General features: G+C 46.4%; 2 protein-coding genes across 2 annotated transcripts; one reads left to right on the forward strand and one right to left on the reverse strand.

Moving 5' to 3' along the window:
- Window positions 1-42: 42 nt before the first annotated feature.
- LOC100194136 (NPL4 family) lies at window positions 43-5,285 on the forward strand. Its single transcript, NM_001139188.2, has 2 exons — window positions 43-1,301; window positions 4,803-5,285. The coding sequence occupies exons 1-2, from the start codon at window positions 303-305 to the stop codon at window positions 5,055-5,057; spliced, it is 1,254 nt and encodes a 417-aa protein (NP_001132660.1). The 5' UTR covers window positions 43-302; the 3' UTR covers window positions 5,058-5,285.
- A 6,354-nt stretch (window positions 5,286-11,639) lies between these two features.
- On the reverse strand, window positions 11,640-14,141 carry LOC103637513 (subtilisin-like protease SBT3). The gene is made up of 4 exons (XM_023300900.1): window positions 14,126-14,141; window positions 13,040-14,042; window positions 12,047-12,958; window positions 11,640-11,875 (listed from the first exon to the last, which is right to left on the reverse strand). Exons 1-4 carry the CDS (start codon window positions 14,139-14,141, stop codon window positions 11,674-11,676), a joined length of 2,133 nt encoding a protein of 710 aa, XP_023156668.1. The 3' UTR covers window positions 11,640-11,673.
- Window positions 14,142-23,438: the final 9,297 nt, after the last annotated feature.

A 23,438-nucleotide genomic window follows, 5' to 3' on the forward strand; every position in this document is an offset into this window, starting at 1 on the left:
ATACTGTAGATTAGTTCGATGTTTGGAGTTTGAAACAGAAGATGACGTCGAGAGTTTATCGGAGACATTCTATTTCACTTTCCAAACACCGCTGTCCCTTCCCCTCCCAGCGCTACCCACCATCTCCGCTCTTCCCTCTCCGGCTCATCCCCGCCGGGCTTCCGCCTTCCTGCACACCTCGCCCCGTTTCTTCCTCGAACAGATTCTCTGCCCCACCCCGATTCTACCTATAAATCACAACTGCACACCCCCGAATCCCGGCAAAACCCAACGGCCGAAGCTAAGCTCGAGCCGCCGCCGCGATGATCCTCCGTATCCGCAGCCGCGACGGCACGGACCGCATCACGGTCCCAGACTCGGCCTCAGTCACCGTCGCCGACCTGCAGCGCCTCATCGAGTCGCACCTCACCGTGCCCGTCCCGCTCCAGCGCCTCTCCCTCGACCCGGCCCTCCTGCTCCCTAACCCCTCCGCCGTTGTCCCACTCCTCACCGACTCGGCGGCGCCGCTTGCCTCGCTCCGCCTCGCCAACGGCGCCTTCGTCTACCTCGCATACCCGCCCGACGCGCGCTCGGCCCGCCCGCCGCCGCCCAAGGCACTTTCCGCCGCTGGCTCTTTCGGCAAAAAGATGACCATGGATGACCTTATCGCGCGCCAGATCCGCGTCACACGCCAGGAGAACGCGCTCTGCGCCGCCGCCTCTTTTGACCGCGATGCCGCCAACGCGTTCCAGCTCTACGTCGCCGAGTTCCTCGGCTTCGGCGTCAAGCGGGCGGGTTTCCTCTACGGCCGCGTCGACGCAGAGACCAAGGATGTCTTCGTCGACTTTATCTATGAGCCGCCGCAGCAGGGCTCCGAGGACGTGGTCCACCTCTTGAGGGACCCCGACGAGGAGGCCCGCGTCGATACCATCGCCGAGGGGCTCGGGATGCGCCGGGTCGGCCTCGTGTTCACGCAGGCCGTTGGGAGAAAGGCCAGCGAGACTGGTGAGTACACCATGTCCAACCGGGAGGTCGTGCAGGCGGCCCAGCTGCAGGCTGAGGGCGGGATCCCGGAGTGGGTCACCGCCATAGTCAAACTGGAGGTGGGGGATGACGGCACCGGGGATGTGCACTTCGAGGCCTTCCAGATGAGTGAGATTTGTGTCAAGCTCTTCAAGGATGGGGTACTGGAAACTGAGGTTCAGGATGCTGATGATCCCCGTCTGTCAAAGATGCGGAAAGAGGTGGTGGCTGGGGGGAAGGATACTATGGAGGTGGATAATGACTTCTTCCTCGTGCCCGTCAAGATCTCTGATCACCAGGTATTTTCCTTTACTCACTTCTCTTGTACTTTGGAATTTATAGTTCATATGAAATTATGAATAGAGGATTACATCTAAGTTTACCAATCGATGGCAAAATTGGTTTTTTCCATTAATAGGAAGGGTTGCCGCTGGTTAATGAGCTACTTTTTTCTCGTCAAATTTCCCAGTACCCTTTTTATTTACAGCCAGCTGGGGGTGGGTGAGGTGATACAAGGCACCTAATCTGGGCTTAAAGCTTTAATCTTTTAGGTTCAAGGATATATGAATTTGTACTAGGGTGCAGTAAATCACAAGTTTGTCACACTTTTTTCCTTAGAGAAGAGTAGTAAATTGACACACTATATATTTGACCATGAAACTGTAGGATTGTCCCCTTTGGACACACATACTTTTGACTTGAACCATAGGATTTTTTCCCTTTGAACAAAGGGTTGGACCTAAGGAAAAATTTGAGAGGGAGTACACCTCATGGTATGCAAAAATTTAGGTAGCTTAAGCATGGTGAAAATTTGTTCATTACATTAGCTTCAAAATGAAGGGCAGGACTGATGCAGTTGTGAGAGCTATCTCACTGAGTCACCAAGTCGCGTGTTCGAAACAGTCTCTCTGCATTTATGGGAGGATGGTAGATGGTTTGCCTTGGTTTATACTTTCCCTGGGTTTGCCCCCTTTTACATTAGCTTCAATTTTTTGAGTGAGTTTGTTTCCTGTACCTTCATGAGCTTCTGTCTAGGTCTGCCCCTGCTACGGTAACTTGACATGTTTACCTTGTTGGATGAAGAATGCTTCCTTGTGTGTGATATTTGAAGTGACAAAATCTAGTACACAGTAGTTAAACAGATTTCTTTATTGTGGTTATGTTGTGCATGAGTCTTATAATGTCATCTAGACATATGGGATTTGGATTTATGAACTTTCGTGGCATTTTTTACTGAAGATGTGCTTACAGTCTATATATAATCCACAAATAGAGTTGATTTACAGTTTCATTAATAGTGTACCCACTTTTTAACCAAAAGAAAGAGCTCTGTCATTTAATATGAGCATATATGCTTGGCCCTAGGGCCTCAATGAGTGTAAAAACTAAAAACCCTTCTGCAAGGAACATAGTACGGGGAGTGGTCTGCATAAAAGCTATCTGAGATATAATTTTGTGATCTATATGCCTCAAGAATGTATAGTTCGTTGATGTTTTGGTGCTTTTATTGAAAAAACGGCAGTGTTTTGAGGGGGTGGTAGAGCCGTACATGACCTTATCAGTTAATTACTTAATTATCACAAGGTGTCATGAACTTCTTCAATACTGATGTACCATACTTCCATTGAGATTAATGGGGTTGCCAGGACCTAGAATATTTAAAAAAACTTGTAGAAAAGAAGGAAAATTGGTGATATTTATTCACTATACCTTTTGCGCGTGCCCTCACACACAAATATTCTCTGATTCCACCTTTAAAAGAATTATCGGAATCTTCATCTTAAGGGATCTCATATTGAAGGCTCTAAAGTTACTTTCCGTCAAATAATTGTTCTATACCTATTCTAAGAACCTTCATCTTAAGGGGTCCATTGCTCTACAATCCCAACTTTCTATCCTGTGCATGATTCTATCACTTTAGGTGCGAGAAATGGAAAAATGTAACATCTCGTCCACTCCCGGACCGGCGGTACTTACTTATGGCAGCCCTCTAAGACCATATATCATCCCCACAGACCAACACAAGTCTTTTGTGCGCACTTTGTCCTTACTCATGCAAACCTGATAAAACTTCTCGGTCGGTCACCCATCCCAAGATTGCTCTGGGCCAAGCACGCTTAACCTCGAGGTTCTTTCGAGACAGGTATGAGTACTCTATTAATTCTATTAAGCCTTGGGCCAGGATACCACCATCTATCGGGGCCAGGATATCACAATACACCCCCCTTAGAAGATCGACGTCCTCGTCGGTCAACCCCAAGCCAGGAACCTCCCCTCTTGGCCACGTATGTGTGTCCAGTGTCGTCATATGCCATGCCATGTGACCACTCTGGGCCACATGCGCCATGTGCCATATGCCCGAACCCCTAGCCCACACACGCTCGTGAAACCGCGAGGGTCGGCTTTGATACCATTTGTAGCACCCCGTCCACTCCCGTAACGGCGGTACTTACTCCTGACAGTTCTCTAGGACCATATATCATCCCCATAGACCAACATGAGTCTTTTGTGCTCATTTTGTCCTCACTCATGCGCACCCGAGAACTTCTCGGTCGGTCACCCATCCCAAGATTGATTTGGGCCAAGCACACTTAACCTCGAGGTTCTATCGAGACAGACTTCCGAAAAAGAAGATGCATCTTGTTGATATAAGTACTCTATTAATTCTATTAAGCCTTAGGCCAATACCACCATCCACCGGGGCTAGGATATCACAAAAAAGGCCATCCATAGGTTGCAATAGGGCATAAGACCGATATTTGATTGCTCCTCTGTAGTTTTTCATTTTCTGAGATCATTTCTAGAATAATTTGTGTATTTGTGTATACGCTATTTGTCACCCTAGGTGATGATCACCCACAATGGAATGGCTTAACATAAATCATGAATGGCTTAACAATCAATGAAGATTTGTTAAGGCATCCTAGGGTGGGTGATCATCACCTAAGGTGACAAATAGCGCTGCCCTATCTATCTACACACATGCAGCATAGCATATTCTAAAAGCCCTTCATTATATACCGTGATAAACTGTTAACTTCGAGTTAGTAAAATCATCTAAACTTGTAAGCACGAATGATTGGATATAATTTTTGTACTTCTCAATAAACCTAAAGCCTTCAACTGTTACACTGATGCTGCATTTAAACTGGCAACATTATTTGCAAATTACTGTATATTCTGAGCGAGCAGGTCATGATTGGTTATTCGACATAACAATCCTCACATATTTGGTGATAAGCTGCAGATGTAAAAATTATGTTAAACTGAGTCAAATATATTAGGTATTGAAGCTGTAGTAAGCATATTTGTTTCCATAACGAACATGCATTTTCAGGGCTTATTAGCTTAAAACTAAGCAGATATTGGCTCCTGTCATTGGTCATTGTTCCACAAAGTTAGTGCACTGAAATGGAATAACCGCAAGTAGCACAGTTGCATGGTAATAGTGTTATTCATTTGTTTTGATCTGCATCATAGCGGTCGAGTGATGTTTTTATTTGGTAAAAAGTGGCACAGTGTTCTTCAGTAAGAGTTATATATCTAACTCTTTTGCAATATAGTTCTCGCATATGCCCTTTAATGTCTGTAATAAGATAGATGATGCACTAGATTTACACATTAAAACATCTTCAGCTTTGGTGACTGTTTTATGTTGGGGTGTGACCATAATTCATAATTTTGACACAAGGAAGCGAGGAAATGGTCCACTGTGCTTTTCGTGTTAGCTGATTACAGAATTCTGTTTCACCTAGCAAGATGTTCTAAAGTTCCAACCACGGTGTGCTTGGTGATTGCAGGGTCCACTCTCAGTAGGCTTTCCTATAGAGAACCGTGGAAATCCTGTGAGCATCAGCGCGTTGAGAAGTCACCTGGAGCGGATGAAGCATTTGGCATTTGTGAAGCGGATCTCGGACTTCCATTTGCTCCTCAAGCTCGCTACTTTCCTAGATGTAAAGGCAGACATGCCTACTATAGCTGCATGTGTGAAAACTCAGAGCAGGGTGCCCGAGGGGTACCAGCTTCTGATCGAGTCCTTTGCTAGCCAGGGATAATATCGCATCTGAAAGCATGGCATGGCGATGCATAATTTGTTTACTTGATCACATCATGCATGTGTAACTTATGGATGTCTCTTGGTGTATAAGTATTGTGTGAATTCCTTCTTTGCCATCAAAATATATGTTTATTCCTTCTCATGTCATGAAATAAAAGTTGCCTTCAGTGCCATCGGTTTTAATTTTTAATCCGCATGCGCCACCACCGTTAGTTCTCAGTTCAACTGCTGTTAAATGATGCTGGAAAAGACAATTTTGCCTCTGTATATGGGCTGAAGTAGTTTCCTTCTTTGCCATTAGGTGGCATGCTACAGTTCTTACAGGAACGCATACGTGTTGGTGTCTAGCATGTAGCATCTATGAAACTGGCTGATGCTGATCTCCCCGTTGCTTATTATGGTAGATATGTGGAGACGGGTTTTCATCGGCTAACATTTTCGCATATTCTTTGTCCTCCCACCCCAACTATGCTGTCAGGCGGGCCTTATAAGACTACACTAGAATGGGATCGTTCTTTTTACATCTATATGCTTACTTTAACTTACGGAGACGTGCTTCCTTAGGCATTGTTCGTTTTTACCGGATTGGTAGGCCAGAACAATTCCTAACCAGATTGCTTCTCTAATTTATATAAACTTTGATTGGGTGGAACAATTCCAGGTGCAATCCGACACAAACGAATAAGGCCTTATGTATTTCTTTTCATCTTGATGGAATGATGGCAATGGTCCTTTCCATGCTTGCTGTGAAAGGGCTGAAAGAACAAGGCCTGTTAGGGCTTGTTCGGTTATTTTCAATCCATATGGATTGGAGGGTTAATATGGATTGAGAGAGATTTTGACTTAATAGGGATTAAAACCCTCTCAATCCATATGGATTGGGGTAGAACCGAACAAGCCCTTAGGTGGATCTTTTTGGCAAAGCGGCAATTAGGGTATGGATCAACCACCTTCAAACACAATTCAGAAGATCCTAGGAAATGACCTCAGTGGAAAATTATCTCGAGAAGTCGAATGTCTCTGTGCTGAAAATCCGCACGATCTTTCTTGCTGGCCAACCTGAGGCAAGATAAAATTATTGTGTTGGTGCTTGCATTAATGAGCCGATCGGTTGCACGAGGATCATAGGAGATTAAATTCTCTTCTTTCAATTTTAACTAGCAAGAGATTTAATCCCTTTTCATCCTCTTCGATCCACTTCTAACTGAGCCCTAAGTATTTCTTTTGGCCACATGACAGCTGACAACACAAGTTGCTTTTGTTCTACACTCTTCTAACACCCTCAGACGTCCTTCTTGTGTTTCCCTTCAAATATGTTCTTGCATTCTTAACATTTGATGTCTTCACAAGGGAGCTAGGATTCGAGGGACATGGTGAGAGCCTTCATGAACTTCTCGAAGGAACGGTGTGAATCAATACGTTGCTGCCTCTGTGGTCGTGTTGCTATATCTCCAGGGAAATCAGAACCCCACCCCAGAATGTGCAAACGTGGGAACGGTTATGTCACCTCAAAGAATCGGCAGCAGCAGTTCACGATCCGCGCAGTTTTGAGAACATCTTGTTATCCGATAGTCGGTCTGCCAGTTTGGAATGTTAAGTTAGCAGATGCATGATTTATTGGAGCTTCTCGTGCTTAAGAGTTCCTCGTACAACTGCTGAGGGGTATGAACAACTCCAGCAACAAGTGCAGAGAAACACTGGGACTTTTTTTATTAGTCAAGTGACCGTACGTTACTATAATTTTTATATATTATATAGATAAATTTTATTTAATTGGATTAATTATAGGAACGTGTTTTAAACCTTTACAATAATACATGGTGGGTTGATCCAATATAAAAAGAATGGCTACACATCATAAATGAAACGAAGCAGCACGTTTAGAGACTAATGGTTTCTTGGTGGGCATCCGAGTGAAACTAAGGCCTGTTCGTTTCGCATGGAATGAAGGTGTGGAATAAATCTGGCTTGGACTCCTTCAATAATTACTATAAGTTTTGGAGATTTGTAATTAATCCTGGTCTGTTACAGCATAAACGAACGTGCCCTAATGGTTTCTTGGTGGGCATCCGAGCTAGCTGCTTGTGTACTCGCTAGTGAGTTACTTTTCCACAAAGGTTTAAAGAAAAAAAAGGAAGACAACACCATAAGTCTCTCAACAAAGACAAAACCAACGGTACAACGTGACATTTAAATGAGCTCAACAGAATATTCAAAGGTATGACAAATTTAGAAAAATGTTTAGCAAAGAATAGTAATAAAATTTTGTAGAGTGATATGTGAAACTTCCCGTCATGTGCAGTTTGCAGGTAAGTCCTCAATATAAATAGTGCTTAATGCATCCGACGGAAGAGGAGGCTCAGGTCTATCACCATATGTCATCCCTATGTTGTCTATACCAACAACACTCATCATACGTTGGTCATCCACACCATTAGACATCCATACCAGCACCCATCCCTACAGCCAATCCGACACCCATCTCTGCAACCCTAGTGTCATTAGCATCAACATAGGCTATCTATAGATTTATCACACAGATAAAACACAAGACAATAACTCTGTGCCCTGGCAAAAAAATGGCAGTACAATAGGAAAATCATTTGTACCCCATTCTGCAATCATGTCCTGTCAGTTTCATGTGAATAGTATCATGTCATGTCTTGCACATCAGGCACAACTGGAAGAAGAAATCAAAGATTACCACCAAGCCTCACCTCCAACTATCACATGCAGTACATAGACAAAATGATAGTCAATACCTCATCAAAGAATATAGTGTCAACAAATGTATTTTTACTTAAGTTACTTACACAAGAAAGCTAATTGTGTTGCGACTCCCAACCATCATACTCGAATTTTCGCACTAAATACATGTTGGGGTACAGAATCAGAACCAAGATCTAAGAACTTGTAAAGAAACATTCATCACCATGCCTTAGCTTGTTAAATCAAATTTAAATTAGGAATATCAAGAGATTGTTTATATATTTTAGCTTGTGCCAAAACAGACTAACACCTTGATAATTACCAAGATATTAAAAGCCAGACATACTGAGAGCACCTAGAGGGGGGGTGAATAGGTGATCCTGTAGAAACTTAAAACTTAAAGCCACAAAACTTGATTAAGTGTTAACACAATGAAGACAAGTGGCTAAGGACCGAGCTCTTGTGAAACACAATAGTCACAGTGAGAACAAGCACAAGAGACACGATGATTTATCCCGTGGTTCGGCCAAGTATAACACTTGCCTACTCCACGTTGTGGCGTCCCAACGGACGAGAGTTGCACTCAACTCCTCTCAAGTGATCCAATGATCAACTTGAATACCACGGTGTTCTTTTTTCTTTACTCTTTCCCGTTTGCGAGGAATCTCCACAACTTGGAGTCTCTCGCCCTTACAATTGATGATCACAAAGAAGCACGGATGTAAGGAAGGGAAAAGCAACACACACAAGACTCAAAGCAAGAGCACAAACACGCACACTAGTCATAACTTGAGCTCTAAGTTCACACACGGAGTTCTCAACTCAAGAGGAGCTCAAATTGCTATCACTAAGAATCAAATGTGCTAGAATGAAGTCTTGGTGCTTAGAGATGATCAAAGAATGCTTGCATATATCCTCCATGCGCCTAAGGGTCCCTTTTATAGCCCCAAGGCAGCTAGGAGCCGTTGGAGGCATTCCAGAAAGGCAATTCTTGTCTTCTGTCGGGTGGCGCACCGGACAGTTCGGTGCACCACCGGACATTCACTGTTCATTGTCCGGTGTGGATCTCCTTCCTAAAATGTCACAGCCGACCGTTGCAGAATTGTAGCCGTTGGCGCACCGGACACTGTCCGGTGCACACCGGACAGTCCGGTGCCCCCATCAGACCGTTGACTCGGCCACGCGTCACGCGCGGATTGCACGACCGACCGTTGGCGCGACCGACCGTTGGCGCTACCGACTATTGGCTCACCGGACAGTCCGGTGCACCATCGGACAGTCTGGTGAATTTTAGTCGTACGCCGCCGACGAATTCCCGAGAGCGGTCAGTTGACCAGACGCCAGCCTGGCGCACCGGACACTGTCCGGTGCACCCAGACTGCGCAGAGTCTTGGCTGCTCCAGCCAAGTCATTTTCCTTTTCTATTTTCCCTGATTCTAGCACTTAGACAAATATGTTAGTACACAAAAAACAATGTACTAAGTCTAGAATCATACCTTCTTGATGATTTGCACTTCATCCACCATTTTGCACATAATTACTCACTTAGTTTGTGTTGGTCACTTTAATCACCAAAATACTTTAGAAATGGTCCAAGGGCACATTTCCCTTTCACATACCATTACATTTTGTTCTAGTGACTATATTATTATCCTACTAATTTGACCATAAAGAAGCAATAATTATTATTATTTATATAAAATCGGAACCATGCTAATAATCTACTCCTGCCATTTTAGCGCGGAATGGACACATATTTACAACTATTTATTCCTTCAACACAGCTTTCTATTAGAGGATTTGTGGTGTGGATAACAACTAAATTTAAATTAAAGTATAACAGTGAAATAAACACCATTAAGTTATGATTTATGAACTAAGTAAAATTGTGTGGAAGCACATTTAAGGCACTTGACGTATTTCTGGGACATCAAAATGTGAGGCACTAATGGACTCACCAGGCGATAGTAATGCCATTTCTTGTAGCGATATTAAATCCAGCGGAGTGGAAGAAATGTGACATACAACATGCAGTACACGTATGTCACATCTTGTGTTCCTGCAAGCGACACCAGAGCATTGATAGCATTACAAAGTGGAACCAACAAGCACCTTATGATGTACAGTATGCAACACTCAACAAAATAGATCAATGTTGCAGTAGCATGCATGATGTCACCCAAGAGATAGCAAAATCCCCCAAATCCAAGAACACCCAACAATTGTGTGGCTTGAACATTTAAAACAAGTAGCACCATATGAGAACATTCTCTACACCCAATCCAACAAATCCAATTATGACCACAAGATATTATTTAATTACTGCTCATAGCTATGTTGAGAAAAATATTTAGAGCCCCCTTAATGCTTGGTATGTGCTCTGTTTTTATTCCATTGGGAACAATCATTAATAAAAAATTAGGAAAAGGATAACAAAACATGGCAGCAACAAAAGAAGAGATATGCAATGTGTTTGATTCATGTAAATTGATTCTCTCTCACACTTGGTGATGCCAACTCGTAAACTCAATAGAAAACCACAAATAAACAATATCCCGACACAAAGACAAATGTATTTTTATCCATTTTCATTGACTGTACCAAGTACCAATCAAATCTTGTTGTATCAACTTAATCCATCAGTTATGCGGTCAAGCTAATGAATCAAGCTAATTCAACATCTAATGAAGATGAAGGAAAATATAATACAATTTCAATAATAGACTCACTCAACATATACTAAATGTAGAATTTCAAAACAGAGAAAACAAAAGGCATACATACTAAGATAATTCAGTTACAGATTTCTCTAGGGATCCATAAAAAAAGAAAAAGAATTCAAAATGGAAGAGATACCCCCTCATTGTAGAAGTGTTATATCTGACCATGAAAATAATCATAGATTTATAGTACGATTTCCAAAGTATGGTTGTAGTCATGCTAGAAGTGCAAGTGGAGGATCTTTCGAGGACCCCTCTATTACCGGTGGTAGAGCTTCGTGTCCTGTGGTTGCATATAGACATGAATAGACTGATCCCAAAGTGAAAATGAAGACTAAATTCTAGCCTCATTTAACTTCTGATGTTAATGCAGAATCTTGGCATAGCAATGATATTAAAGGAATATCTGGTTCAGATGATGGTGACAATCACCATGTCCGTGGCAGCGCAGCCCTTCTCCTCCTCGACCTTGTGGAGGAGCGCCTTGACTTGGCCGCGTAGGAGCGCCTCCCCGAAGCCGGGCGTGCGGCACGGGGCCCTGCGCGGGTCTTAACGGTGGTGGAGGTGAGGTGGTGTCAGTGGCATGGAGGTCGCCCATCGCGAACCCGATGATGGGATGTGGGAGTCGTTGGTGATGTTGTGCAGTGCCAGACCCGCGGCGGCGCAGCCCTGCTCCTCCTCGACCTTGTGGAGGAGCGCCTTGACCTGGCCGCGTAGGAGCGCCTCCCCGTAGCTGGGCGTCCGGCGGGTCCCGTTGGTGATGTCGTGTATGGCGGTGCGAGGTTGAGTCGCCCCAAGGGCGGCATTCTTGGCCCAGGAGAGGAGGGTGACGAAGTCCAGGTGTCTGGCTCGGCGGAGGCGCTCTTCTCTGCGGCTGGGTGATGGATGCAAGAGATGTTGGCTTTGCGCGACACAGGCGACGGATGGGCAAGGAACAGAGCTAGGGCTTACGAGACAACGAGGTAAATGTTGTGATGGGGATGTACTGCGAAACAGACGTCGGGGATCTGGCCTCGTGTCGCGTACAATACTGCGGGTTTGTTGAACTAAAGTTGAGGGGGTTTTTTGCAAAAATTTGACATAGGACGACCGTTGAAACTAGTGCTTTAATATATTAGATATAAAAGATACAGAGATAGAGATTACTGCTATGTACGGTCTTATATGGAGCCGAAAGAAAAAGGACTACGACGGATACGGGAGACCAGAAAGCACGACGTAGGGAGTCCTCACTCTGTACTTGCCGCTAGCGTCGGCCCAAACTATGTCCCCGAAAGTCGGCTCGCCGCCGGTAGGCGCAGTGAGCTCGATTCCCACCTGGAACGTCGCCGTCTGCCCCAGCGCACTGAACTCCAGCGTCCCCGGCGACACGGACACGTTCGCGTTGCTCGGCGACACCCAAGACGCGCGGTACACCGAGGCGCCCACGCCGACGTTGGTCACCGTTCTCCTGAACTGCATGGCGCCGGAGCTGGCGTTAAAACCGAAGGCCGCGACGAAGGACGGGTAGTTCACGTCGCTGGACGCGGAGGAGCAGTTGTACGCCGACGCCGACGACCTCGTGATCGCCATGACCTGGGCCTTCGTGTAGTTCGCGGCGCAGAGGAGCGCGACGAAGTCGCCCGGCCCGGCGTCGAACACCAGTCCAGGGTCCATCGCGGCGTTGGGGTCGACTTGGCCCGAACCCATGGCCAGCGGGCTCGCGACGGTGGTGTTACCGACGACGTCAGCCGTGATCGGGTTGCCCGTGTTGTCGGCGGTGGTCGCCGTGGTCATCATCGCCGACTTGATCATGGCCGGGCTCCAGCTCGGGTGCACCGCGCGCAGCAGGGCCGCGACGCCGCTGGCGTGCGGGCAAGCCATCGACGTCCCGGACTGGACCAGGAAGTCGCTGGCCAGTCGTGTTTGGCCTATCATCGCGGTTGGAATTGTGGGCGGCACCGACGCAAGGATGTTGTCCCCTGGCGCTAGGATATCGGGCTTGAGCACGCCGGCGTAGCTCGGCGACGGGCCCCGCGAAGAGTAGTGCGTGACCACCGGCGCCGGTCGCGTGCCGAGGATCGTCTGCTGGAACTTCATGGCGCCCGTTGGCACCGTGCTGGAGTTGATGTAGCTCAGCAGCCGTGGTGCGTCCTCCGGGCTGATAATAATACCGGGGAGGGGCATGGAATCATCGAAATCTGCTCCGTCCGCCGAGATGAAGATGGCCCCGGAGACACCGGCCTCGGCGACGACGTTCAGCTGTTCGGTCAGACTCCCCGTATCACGGCACACGACAAGAGCGGTCGTTGAATTGGCCAACGCCGCTGTTGAGTCGCAAGCCGATAGGACATCGTCGTAGACCAGCCTCGTGTCCACGACCCAAGCGTTCTCTGGGTACGTAGTGATGCCGCGGATGGTCCCTCTCATGGCGTCGTCGTAATACAACGTGCCGACGAACATCTGCCGGTCCACCGTGCCGGCAGCGACGGTAAGGAGCCACGGGATGCCGTTGTGCAGTCTGCCGAGCCGTGGGCCTTCGTTCCCAGCCGAGGCCGAGACAAGGATGCCGCGCTCCATGGCCGCGAACGCGGCGATCGCTACGGGGTCCTCGTACAGCGGCACGCCGTCGAAGCCGCTCGAGATGGAGATGACGTCGACGCCGTCCGCGATGGCCGCGTCCATGCCTGCCAGCACGTCGGACGCGTACCGCCCCTCGGGCCAGATGACCTTGTACATGGCGACGTGCGCGCGCGGGGCAACGCCGCGCGCCGTGCCCCTCCCGTACCCGAAGTAGGACGCGCACCGCACGGGGCTGCCTCCCGCGGTCGACGACGTGTGCGTGCCGTGCCCCTCCGTGTCGCGCGTCGAGTTCATGGAGATCTTTACGCCCGGGTTCGCGGCGACAAGGCCCCTGTTGAAGTAGCGCGCTCCGACGAGCTTCCGGTTGCACATGGAGGGCGTGAACTGAACGCCCGGCTCGCACGTGCCGCGCCACCGGGACGGGACCGGGGGCATGCCGGCGTCGTTGAAGCTCGCGCTCTCGGGCCACAACCCGGTGTCGATCATGCCGATGATGACGCCCTCGCCGAACTTGGATGCCGGCCACAGCCCGCTGGCGGAGTTGAGGTTGAGGAACTCCATGGAGTGCGTGGTGTCGTGCAGCGTCGTCGCTCGGCGGTCCGGGTAGACTGAGACGAAGCCCGGCTGGCCGCGGAGGGCGCGGAGCTCGGAGGCAGAGAGTGTCGCCGCGAAGCCGTGAAGCGCCTCGTCGTAAGTGTATAGGAGCTGCGGCTTAGTTCGGACGCCCGCTGACGCGTCCGTCACAGACGCGACGGTGGCGGCGTACCAGTCGCGGTGATCGGAGTGGTGTCGCGGCATGGCGGACTTGTCCATGTGGACAATGTACCCCGTCCGCTCGGCTCGCGCGGCCACCGGACTGTTGAGGACGGCGCACGCATTGATGAGAAGTAGCAGTAGGCGTAGTGAAGGGCGAGGATGCCATGCAGCCTGCGCCATCATGTGGACAAGCTTCTCTGCAATCAAAATTTGTGATTGTTCTTTTGTAGCTGCAACTGCAATGCCAACTTTTATACTAATTCGTATGAGAACATATCATATGCTTAAGCATCCAATGTACTTCTATATAGTTCTATACCTTTTCTTTCTGTCATAGGGGTATGGGGACGGTGGGAGATATATATTCTTTACAAAATATACATGACATGTGGAAGGACGTTAGGTCTTGAATGGATAGCCGTGTTTCAATATGTATATCATATTCATATGCACCAAATTAAGATCCAAAGAAGGTTTGCTTCTAACTTGTATATCGTGTCGTCTGTGCGCATTGGTTTGACCGTCATAGCTGCAAAGTGCGATGCAAGCTGGGACATCGTGGTAATCGAATACTACATACAGAAACAAACATTATTCATCGTGCTGTATGCTGCTACCTTGTACTTGCACACAAAAGGAAGATTCTTCAACCTTTGCTGCGTCCGAGGATGCATCGCCGGAACCAAGAGGTAAGTTTGTCATAACATGAAATACAGTCGTCGGACTCGGACGGGCCTGTGAGGCTGTGACCCCCTCAAAAGATAAAGAAGGACGCGGAAAGGCAACGGACTGATGTATGGGACAATGGGAAGGGGAAAACAGCCCATTGCGTATTTGCGTCCCATCCCGCACGTGGATGGCATATTGGCATTAGATGGAGTAAAAACTCGTCCTTGTTCAAACCAGTGAAATCTATCTAAACCTATATAGTATCACATCTGCATATTGTTGAATAATTAGACAAATTCCAGTTTAAATTCCGAATATAAATCATGACCAAATCAGAAGAACTGAAATAAAAGCCAAATCAGATGATGCGTACTGATTAGACTTACTGATTGTTGGCGCGCGCCAGGATCAGCTGGGTCGACGATGTCAGAAGATCACGAGCAGTCGCGTGAAGACGCTTCCCAAAAACCTTATTCGCCCTCTCCCGGTGCAGGATCTAGAAGACGAAGGGTTCCGGAGACCTGCTCTCCTGATCGCAGATGCACCTCTGCGGTCGGGACGAAGGGAACTAAAAGGCGGCTCAGCTATGAAGAGAGGCGAAAGCGAACTGGGATCTGGGGATGATTTGGAGGCTGGCTGCCGGGCTCCTTTTATAGGGCCGAGTCCGCGACCCCCGTGCTTATCCACCCACGAAAATCTCGCAATCAGTTGAGATTTTGTAGCGATCGGTTAGGATAAGCGTAACAGCCAAGAAACCAAAAAATCAAACGGCAAAAGGTAGTCGCGCCCCCGCAAGGCGAGGGGCCGGATTTCGGCGGACCATTCACGCGCATGTCGTGCGTCCGCGCCCTTCGCCCCGCCCCGCCCCGGCCAGGCCAGGCCAGGCGAGGCGAGACGAGCGAGCGCGCGCGCGCGTGTGGCTCTCCACACTCTCTCCTCTCATCCATGACTTGGTGAGTGAGTGTGGCTTCCATATTTAAGCTAGCTCTACTCCACAAGAGCTAGCAATATGGTGCTATTGGTTCCACCTATCCCTTTGCCATCCACTTATATGGGCTTTTGAGATTTTCCTGGGATTTATTAGAAATTCTTAATTGGGCCAAGCCCATAAATCCTAACAATCCCCTACCAGATCTCAAATGCCCATCTGTAGTTTTCGCCGCTGTTCACTACTGTTTAATATACTAGTTTTTCAGCAGAGACTGTTAAGTTGAACTTCCGCCTAGAACTCCAAGCTACACCAACCCACAACTTGGACAATGGACTATGCCTTGAATTGCAAGTTTTGCGTGAATGGGTTTCACTTGAAGTCATGACCAGTACTTGGCTACCAGTAGTCCCCTTCTCGGGTGGAGCATATACGTCGTACTCCAAGGTCTCTTCATGAGTTTACTAGAGATCACCCAAATCTCATAGACTGCGACGTTAGACAGTCTAACTCATATAGGTGTGTTCTTTCAAAGAATGTTCTGCAGGACAACATCTTCGCTAATACAAGCCAACAGAACACATTAAGGCACAAAGCCAACCTGCCTTACAGCATTTGAGAGTATTGCATCTTTACTTAGAGAGGGTCAAAGGTTACTCTCCTCAGTTCACCAATGGCTTGTTCTTCCCAGGACCTAATTCACGGGATCTCCGATCACATAGACTGGGTTTCCACCATGGCAACTTTATTCGGGTCTCATACCCATCTCTCTCGATGCGATTTCTATCACATTACGTGGTAGTCCCTTGATAAAAGGATCTGCCAGATTTTTATCTGTTGAAATATAAGTCACACTTATAACTCCGGAGTTTCTCAACTTTCTGACAGACTTCAATCGTCTTTTGACATGTCTTGATGACTTTCCATTATCCTTAGAACTGGTCACTTTAGCAATCACTGTCTGATTGTCACAGTTCATAAGGATAGCTGGTATTGGTTTCTCAACCACCGGCAAGTCCATCAAGAGTTCACGCAACCATTCTGCCTTAACGGTTGCTGTGTCAAGTGTAGCTAGCTCGGCTTCCATGGTTGACCTCGTCAAAATGGTCTGCTTGCATGACCTCCATGATACCGCACCTCCACCAATAGTAAAGACATAACCACTGGTGGCATAAAGCTCGTCTGCATCAGATATCCAGTTCGAATCACTATATCCTTCAAGTACTGCATGCTGACCAGAATAGTGAATTCCATAACTCATTGTACCTTGCAGGTAGCGCATAACCCGCTCAAGTGCATGCCAATGATCAGTCCCGGGATTTGACATGAACCTACTCAATTTGCTCACAGCAAACGAGATATCGGGCCTTGTTGCACCAGCAAGATACATGAGTGAACCGACAATCTGAGAGTATCTCAATTGGTCTAAACCAATTCTCTTGTTCTTTCGCAGTGTCACACTGGGATCATAAGGTGTTGGAGAAGGTTTGCACTCAGAGAAGCCAAATCGCTTCAAAACCTTTTCAACATAGTGAGATTGCGAGAGAGTAATCCCACCATCTGCCTTAATCAGCTTGATGTTTAGAATCACATCAGCTTCTCCCAGATCTTTCATATCAAAACTCTTTGATAGAAAAGACTTGACTTCATTGATCACATCAATGTTTGTGCCAAATATCAATATATCATCAACATATAAGCACAATATAACTCCTTCGCCCCCACCACAGCGATAATATACACACCTGTCTGCCTCATTAACGGCAAAGCCTGCAGACGTTAGAGTAGTGTCAAACTTCTCATGCCACTGCTTTGGTGCTTGCTTCAGACCATACAAAGATTTCAATAACTTGCACACCTTGCTTTCTTGACCCTTTACTACAAATCCATCAGGCTGTTCCATATAGATTTCCTCGTCCAGCTCTCCATTAAGAAAAGCTGTCTTTACATCCATCTGATGAACAAGGAGACCATACGAGGCAGCCAAAGAAAGTAGTACTCGAATAGTGGTCATTCTAGCAACAGGTGAGTAAGTATCAAAGAAGTCTTCTCCTTCTTTCTGAGTATAGCCTTTAGCCACAAGCCTAGCCTTGTACTTTTCAATTGTACCATCAGGCTTGAGCTTCTTTTTAAACACCCACTTACAACCCACGGGTTTGCATCCATAGGGTCGATCAGTGACTTCCCACGTACCATTTGAAAGAATAGAGTCCATCTCATTATGAACTGCTTCTTTCCAATCATCTGCATCTGGAGATGCAAATGCTTCTACAATGGTAGTAGGAGTATCGTCCACAAGGTACACAATGAAATCACTACCAAAGGATTTTTCAACCCTTTGTCTCTTGCTCCTTTTAGGAGCATCATTGTCATCCTCCTCTAGGACAATTTCATGTGGCTGTTCAAAACTCTCAATAGGTGTATTATGTTCAGGAATTATCTCAGAAGAGTATCTAGAATTGCTATGAATGTCTTTCATTGGAAATATATGCTCAAAGAAAGTAGCATCACGTGATTCCATAATAGTATCAATCATACACATCAGGAACTTCAGATTTAACTACTAAAAATCTATAAGCTATGCTATACGAAGCATATCCAAGAAAGACACAATCCACTGTCCTTGGACCAAGCTTGCGCTTTTTATTAATTGGTACATTGACTTTCGCCATGCACCCCCAAGTGCGCAAGTATGAAAGTGATGGTTTTCTCCCAACCCACTTCTCATAAGGGGTTTTCTCTTCTTTGCCCATAGGAATTCTATTCAGAACATGACATGAAGTCAGGACTGCCTCCCCCCACCATGCCTTAGATAAACCAGAAGTGTCTAACATGGCATTCACCAGGTCAGTCAACGTACGGTTTTTCCTTTCAGCAATCCCGTTTGACTCGGGTGAATAGGGAGGAGTCCTCTCATGAATAATGCCATGTTCTGCACAGAAATCGTCAAAGACTTTGGGAAAGAACTCACCACCACGATCTGATCTAAGACGTTTGATCTTTCTCTCTAGTTGGTTTTCAACCTCAGCCTTATAGATTTTAAAGTAGTCTAAAGCCTCATCTTTAGTTTTAAGCAAGTATACATAGCAAAATCTAGACGCATCATCAATCAATGTCATGAAGTATCTCTTACCACCTTTTGTCAACACACCATTCATCTCACAAAGATCAGAATGTATGAGTTCTAGTGGTGCCAGGTGTCTCTCTTCAGCAGCCTTATGAGGCTTTCGAGGTTGCTTCGACTGCACACAACTATGGCACTTAGAACCTTTGACTATGGTGATATTCGGAATTAAACTCATGGTTGCAAGCCGAGACATAGAGCCAAAATTAATATGACACAAACGAGAGTGCCAAATACTCGCAAGATCATCAACATTAGCACAAATATGGTTCACAGACTTATTATTGAAATCTAACAAAGAAAAGCGGAACAAGCCTCCGCAATCATAGCCTTTACCAATAAATTGTCCAGACTTGGACACAACTAATTTATTGGACTCCAAAACTACCTTGAACCCATCTCTACATAGAAGGGTTCCGCTAACGAGATTCTTGTGTATAGAAGGGACATGATGCACGTTCTTCAGCTGCACGATCTTTCCCGAAGTAAACTTCAGATCCACCGTGCCAGTGCCATGAACAGAAGCATGTGACCCATTCCCCATTAGCACGGAAGAATCCCGGGCGCCCTGATAAGAAGAGAACAAGTTAATGTCAGAACACACATGAACATTAGCACCAGTATCAAGCCACCAACTAGGTGATTGAAATACTGAGAAGATGAAAGGTAGATTACCATACCCTTTGTCTTCCTCATTGCTAGCGATCACTGTGTTGACATTGCCCTTTTTGCCACGGCGATCCGCTCGATCAGGACAATCCTTGGCAAAATGACCCGCCTCGCCACATGCGAAACATGTCAATTCAGCCTTGTTCTTCTTCTTCTTGAAGTTGGTAGTTTTATTGGGCTTGTTAGATTTTGGCTTCCCTTTGCCCTTGTTGTGGTTCTTCTGAACCATGTTGGCGCTGGAGTGGCCCTCGCCTCCTTTAGATCCCGTGTCCTTTGCCCGAGCTTTCTCCTCAACATCCAGAGACGCTATTAGATTTTCAACTGATATCTCCTGTCTCTTATGTTTCAGAGCTGTGGCGAAGTTCCTCCATGTAGAAGGCAACTTTGCAATAATGCACCCAGCCACAAATCGGTCAGGAAGGACTATCTTAAGGTGGTCGAGCTCCTTGGCTATACACTGTATTTCATGAGCTTGCTCTACAATAGAGCGATTATCAACCATCTTATAATCATGAAAGCTCTCCATGATATACAGGTCACTGCCAGCATCTGATGAACCATACTTAGTAGTAAGTGCATCCCACAACTGTTTCCCGTCTGTGTACTGCATATTCGCATCAACCAGACGGTCAACAAGGGCGCTAAGAATGGCTCCCGTGAACATAGTATTGGCATGGTCGTACTCTTTCTCCTGTTCAGGAGTCAGTGGACCCTCAGGTCTGCCTTTACTAACATGGAAGACGTTCATAGCAGTAAGCCAGAGCGTGGCCTTGACTTGCCATCTCTTAAAGTGCATACCATTAAACTTTTCTGGCTTCAGCGCGTCGGCAAAAGCAGCCATAGAAAAACTAGGAAATTGTCTACAATAAGGTTTTTGGATTGTTGAATAATTAGACAAATTCCAGTTTAAATTCCGAATATAAATCATGACCAAATCAGAAGAACTGAAATAAAAGCCAAATCAGATGATGCGTACTGATTAGACTTACTGATTGTTGGCGCGCGCCAGGATCAGCTGGGTCGACGATGTCAGAAGATCACGAGCAGTCGCGTGAAGACGCTTCCCAAAAACCTTATTCGCCCTCTCCCGGTGCAGGATCTAGAAGACGAAGGGTTCCGGAGACCTGCTCTCCTGATCGCAGATGCACCTCTGCGGTCGGGACGAAGGGAACTAAAAGGCGGCTCAGCTATGAAGAGAGGCGAAAGCGAACTGGGATCTGGGGATGATTTGGAGGCTGGCTGCCGGGCTCCTTTTATAGGGCCGAGTCCGCGACCCCCGTGCTTATCCACCCACGAAAATCTCGCAATCAGTTGAGATTTTGTAGCGATCGGTTAGGATAAGCGTAACAGCCAAGAAACCAAAAAATCAAACGGCAAAAGGTAGTCGCGCCCCCGCAAGGCGAGGGGCCGGATTTCGGCGGACCATTCACGCGCATGTCGTGCGTCCGCGCCCTTCGCCCCGCCCCGCCCCGCCCCGGCCAGGCGAGACGAGCGAGCGCGCGCGCGCGTGTGGCTCTCCACACTCTCTCCTCTCATCCATGACTTGGTGAGTGAGTGTGGCTTCCATATTTAAGCTAGCTCTACTCCACAAGAGCTAGCAATATGGTGCTATTGGTTCCACCTATCCCTTTGCCATCCACTTATATGGGCTTTTGAGATTTTCCTGTGATTTATTAGAAATTCTTAATTGGGCCAAGCCCATAAATCCTAACACATATGACATTCTAAAAACGCACCCGAACCCATCAGGTTTCGTGACGCGTGGGTTTTTGCTAGTATACATTTTTAAACAATATTTTTTCTATTAACAATTAAGTATTGATAACCGTTGCATCGCCAATTTGTTGGGCTATTTGGTTAAGTATAGATGATGTGGTGTTCAATAATTCATCTCCTAAATCATGTGTGCAGGTAACCTTCGAGGCAATATATTGGTGACACTTCTGGTCTCAGCTTCAGGTTAGAAGGGAGGACCAAGAGTTAATAAAGTCTTCATGTCGTAATGTGGAGAGAGTGCTACTACCGTTCTTCAGCAATTTTGGATGGGGATCTGCGTTGTGTTTAACTATGTAGTAGCTGTGGTTCGGTAGCTGAAGTTCTTTTGGTATGTCTAGTTTGTGTTCAATGGCATGGTCATAGGAGGAGTTTTGGCAATATGCTGTCGTCTTTTGTAATAAATGGTCATAAGCTCATTTGAGTTTATTTGAGGCCAAGATCGGATGATTTTTCCATTATCTAAAAAAAGTACTGATAATAATTGAGTTATATCTATTGATTTTAGGCCTTCTAACCTTGAAAATAACGAAAAATTAATGAGTCATTAGCAAAGTTACAATTTCAAAACAATTATTTTTGCAATGTAAAAATAAAGAATGAACCAAATTTTGAGTAGTGTGGGTCACTCGTGGGTTCAAATAGAAACATGCACCGACACTCTTGAAAGTTTAGGTCAGGGTGCGGGTACACGAGACAAAATTTCTACTTGTGTCTATACCCTTTGGGTTTCAGGTCTACAGGTTAAATTGTTGTCCCTGCACATCCGTACGAAAGCCGACACAAATGTCTGTACTCCACATTGAATCGATGTCCTCCACTAGATCCATGAAAAAACCCTAGAGCTTTGCTCCATCTAATTCTACGCATCAAATGCTCAAACTCCATCCCGCCAAAGCTACGCGCTGGCATCCATCACCTAATTTGTGCGCGTGCCTGTGTGGCTGTCACAAAGAGAGTGGGAGAGAGAGGGTGAGTGAGAGAAATATTCGCATGGTAGGATCACCCGCCGGCTCCTGCCGCCGCACACGCACACGTACCCTGGGCACGGAGCCATTGGGGTGTGCAACCATGCTCCAGCAACTCCGCGTCGTCCGCAAAGATTAAATATGTGCCTCTAACGCCATCCAGGTGAAGGTTGAAGCCCCGATCTACGACATTGTCCTGGAGGAGGAGTACCACATGCTCGTTGCTCGTCGCCGCAAGGAAACAGGCGAGTTCATATTAACGACGACAACGAGCTCGGTTACGTCGACGACGGCCACGAGGAGGACTGGAGCCACTACCGTGCACTCCCTTCCTCCTCCGATGAGGGATCTAACGGCGAGGACGGTGCCCCGCAAGCAGAAGCAAACATGTCCTCCCCAAGTGAAGCGCTAGCCACAGTGAACCAAGGCATTCATGTTTCATCGAGAAAGAAGCAAGTATTCCAGATTCGCAGTTCACCGCTATTGAAACATATTTTAACTGGTTACTCTGCTTAATTACAATATGAACTAATATCACTCTCGAAGATACCCCACGTCAGTAACAATAGCAGAATACTTCATCATGATTGATCTGTATCAACTATCAAGTCAATGAAAAACCAGCAGCTTAAGACCAGTGTAACATCAACAACAACAACAATAACAAAAAAGAGAGGGGATAAATTGTTGTAAATTTAGAGGAATAAGTGACATGCTTTCTACATATTTAAATAGATTAAATATACTAATTCCGAATAAAACAAGCATATAACTCAGATAAATGCCATATGTAATTATAACAGCAATGAACAGTAGCAATTCCAGGACATGAAAACATGTAATATAGCTACTCAAATCCATTTGCAAATTAAACATGGCAGGTAGATGAAGAAGGCAGATTAAACAAATAAACATGATTGTTTATATTAAAATATTGCTCTCAAAATAGCGGGTTGCTGCAATAGACAGCCCTCCAACGCTAAAGGGTGATCAAAGATCCTCGACTAACGTGACAGTCCTATCTTACCAAATCAGGGTTTTAGATCAAATATTATGAGCCTAGAAATCAAGCATGAATATTAAGATCAAAACAGTGTGCATAAGAATTAAGGAACAATAATGAACTTAAATAATCAGCTTGCACAATAGTAAGAAATAACTAGGCACAAATAATATCAATGCTGAAAATAACAACACACTAAAACTCAGACTGTCACGTCGTCTCACTACACCGCTATCATCATCGAGCACATAATCCGCCCACAAATTGTGCAATCACACCCAAGTAAATAATACTAGCAGATAGCACAAAATTATTCAATAAATAAATAGAGGCAACGGGTAACTCACAACACGTAGATTGTCTACGTGGGAAGACCAGCTCAGCGAACACGAGGTTCTGTCCCAGAAAACCAATTCCGCCGCCCACGTCCGGACCTGCACGGCGGGAGGTTGACGGAGATACTGGAGCCGCTGCCGGAGCCGAGGGAGACGTCCTCGG

The sequence above is a fragment of the Zea mays genome, chromosome 8 (genome assembly GCF_902167145.1).
Source record: "Zea mays cultivar B73 chromosome 8, Zm-B73-REFERENCE-NAM-5.0, whole genome shotgun sequence".
NCBI classification, from domain to species: domain Eukaryota; kingdom Viridiplantae; phylum Streptophyta; class Magnoliopsida; order Poales; family Poaceae; genus Zea; species Zea mays.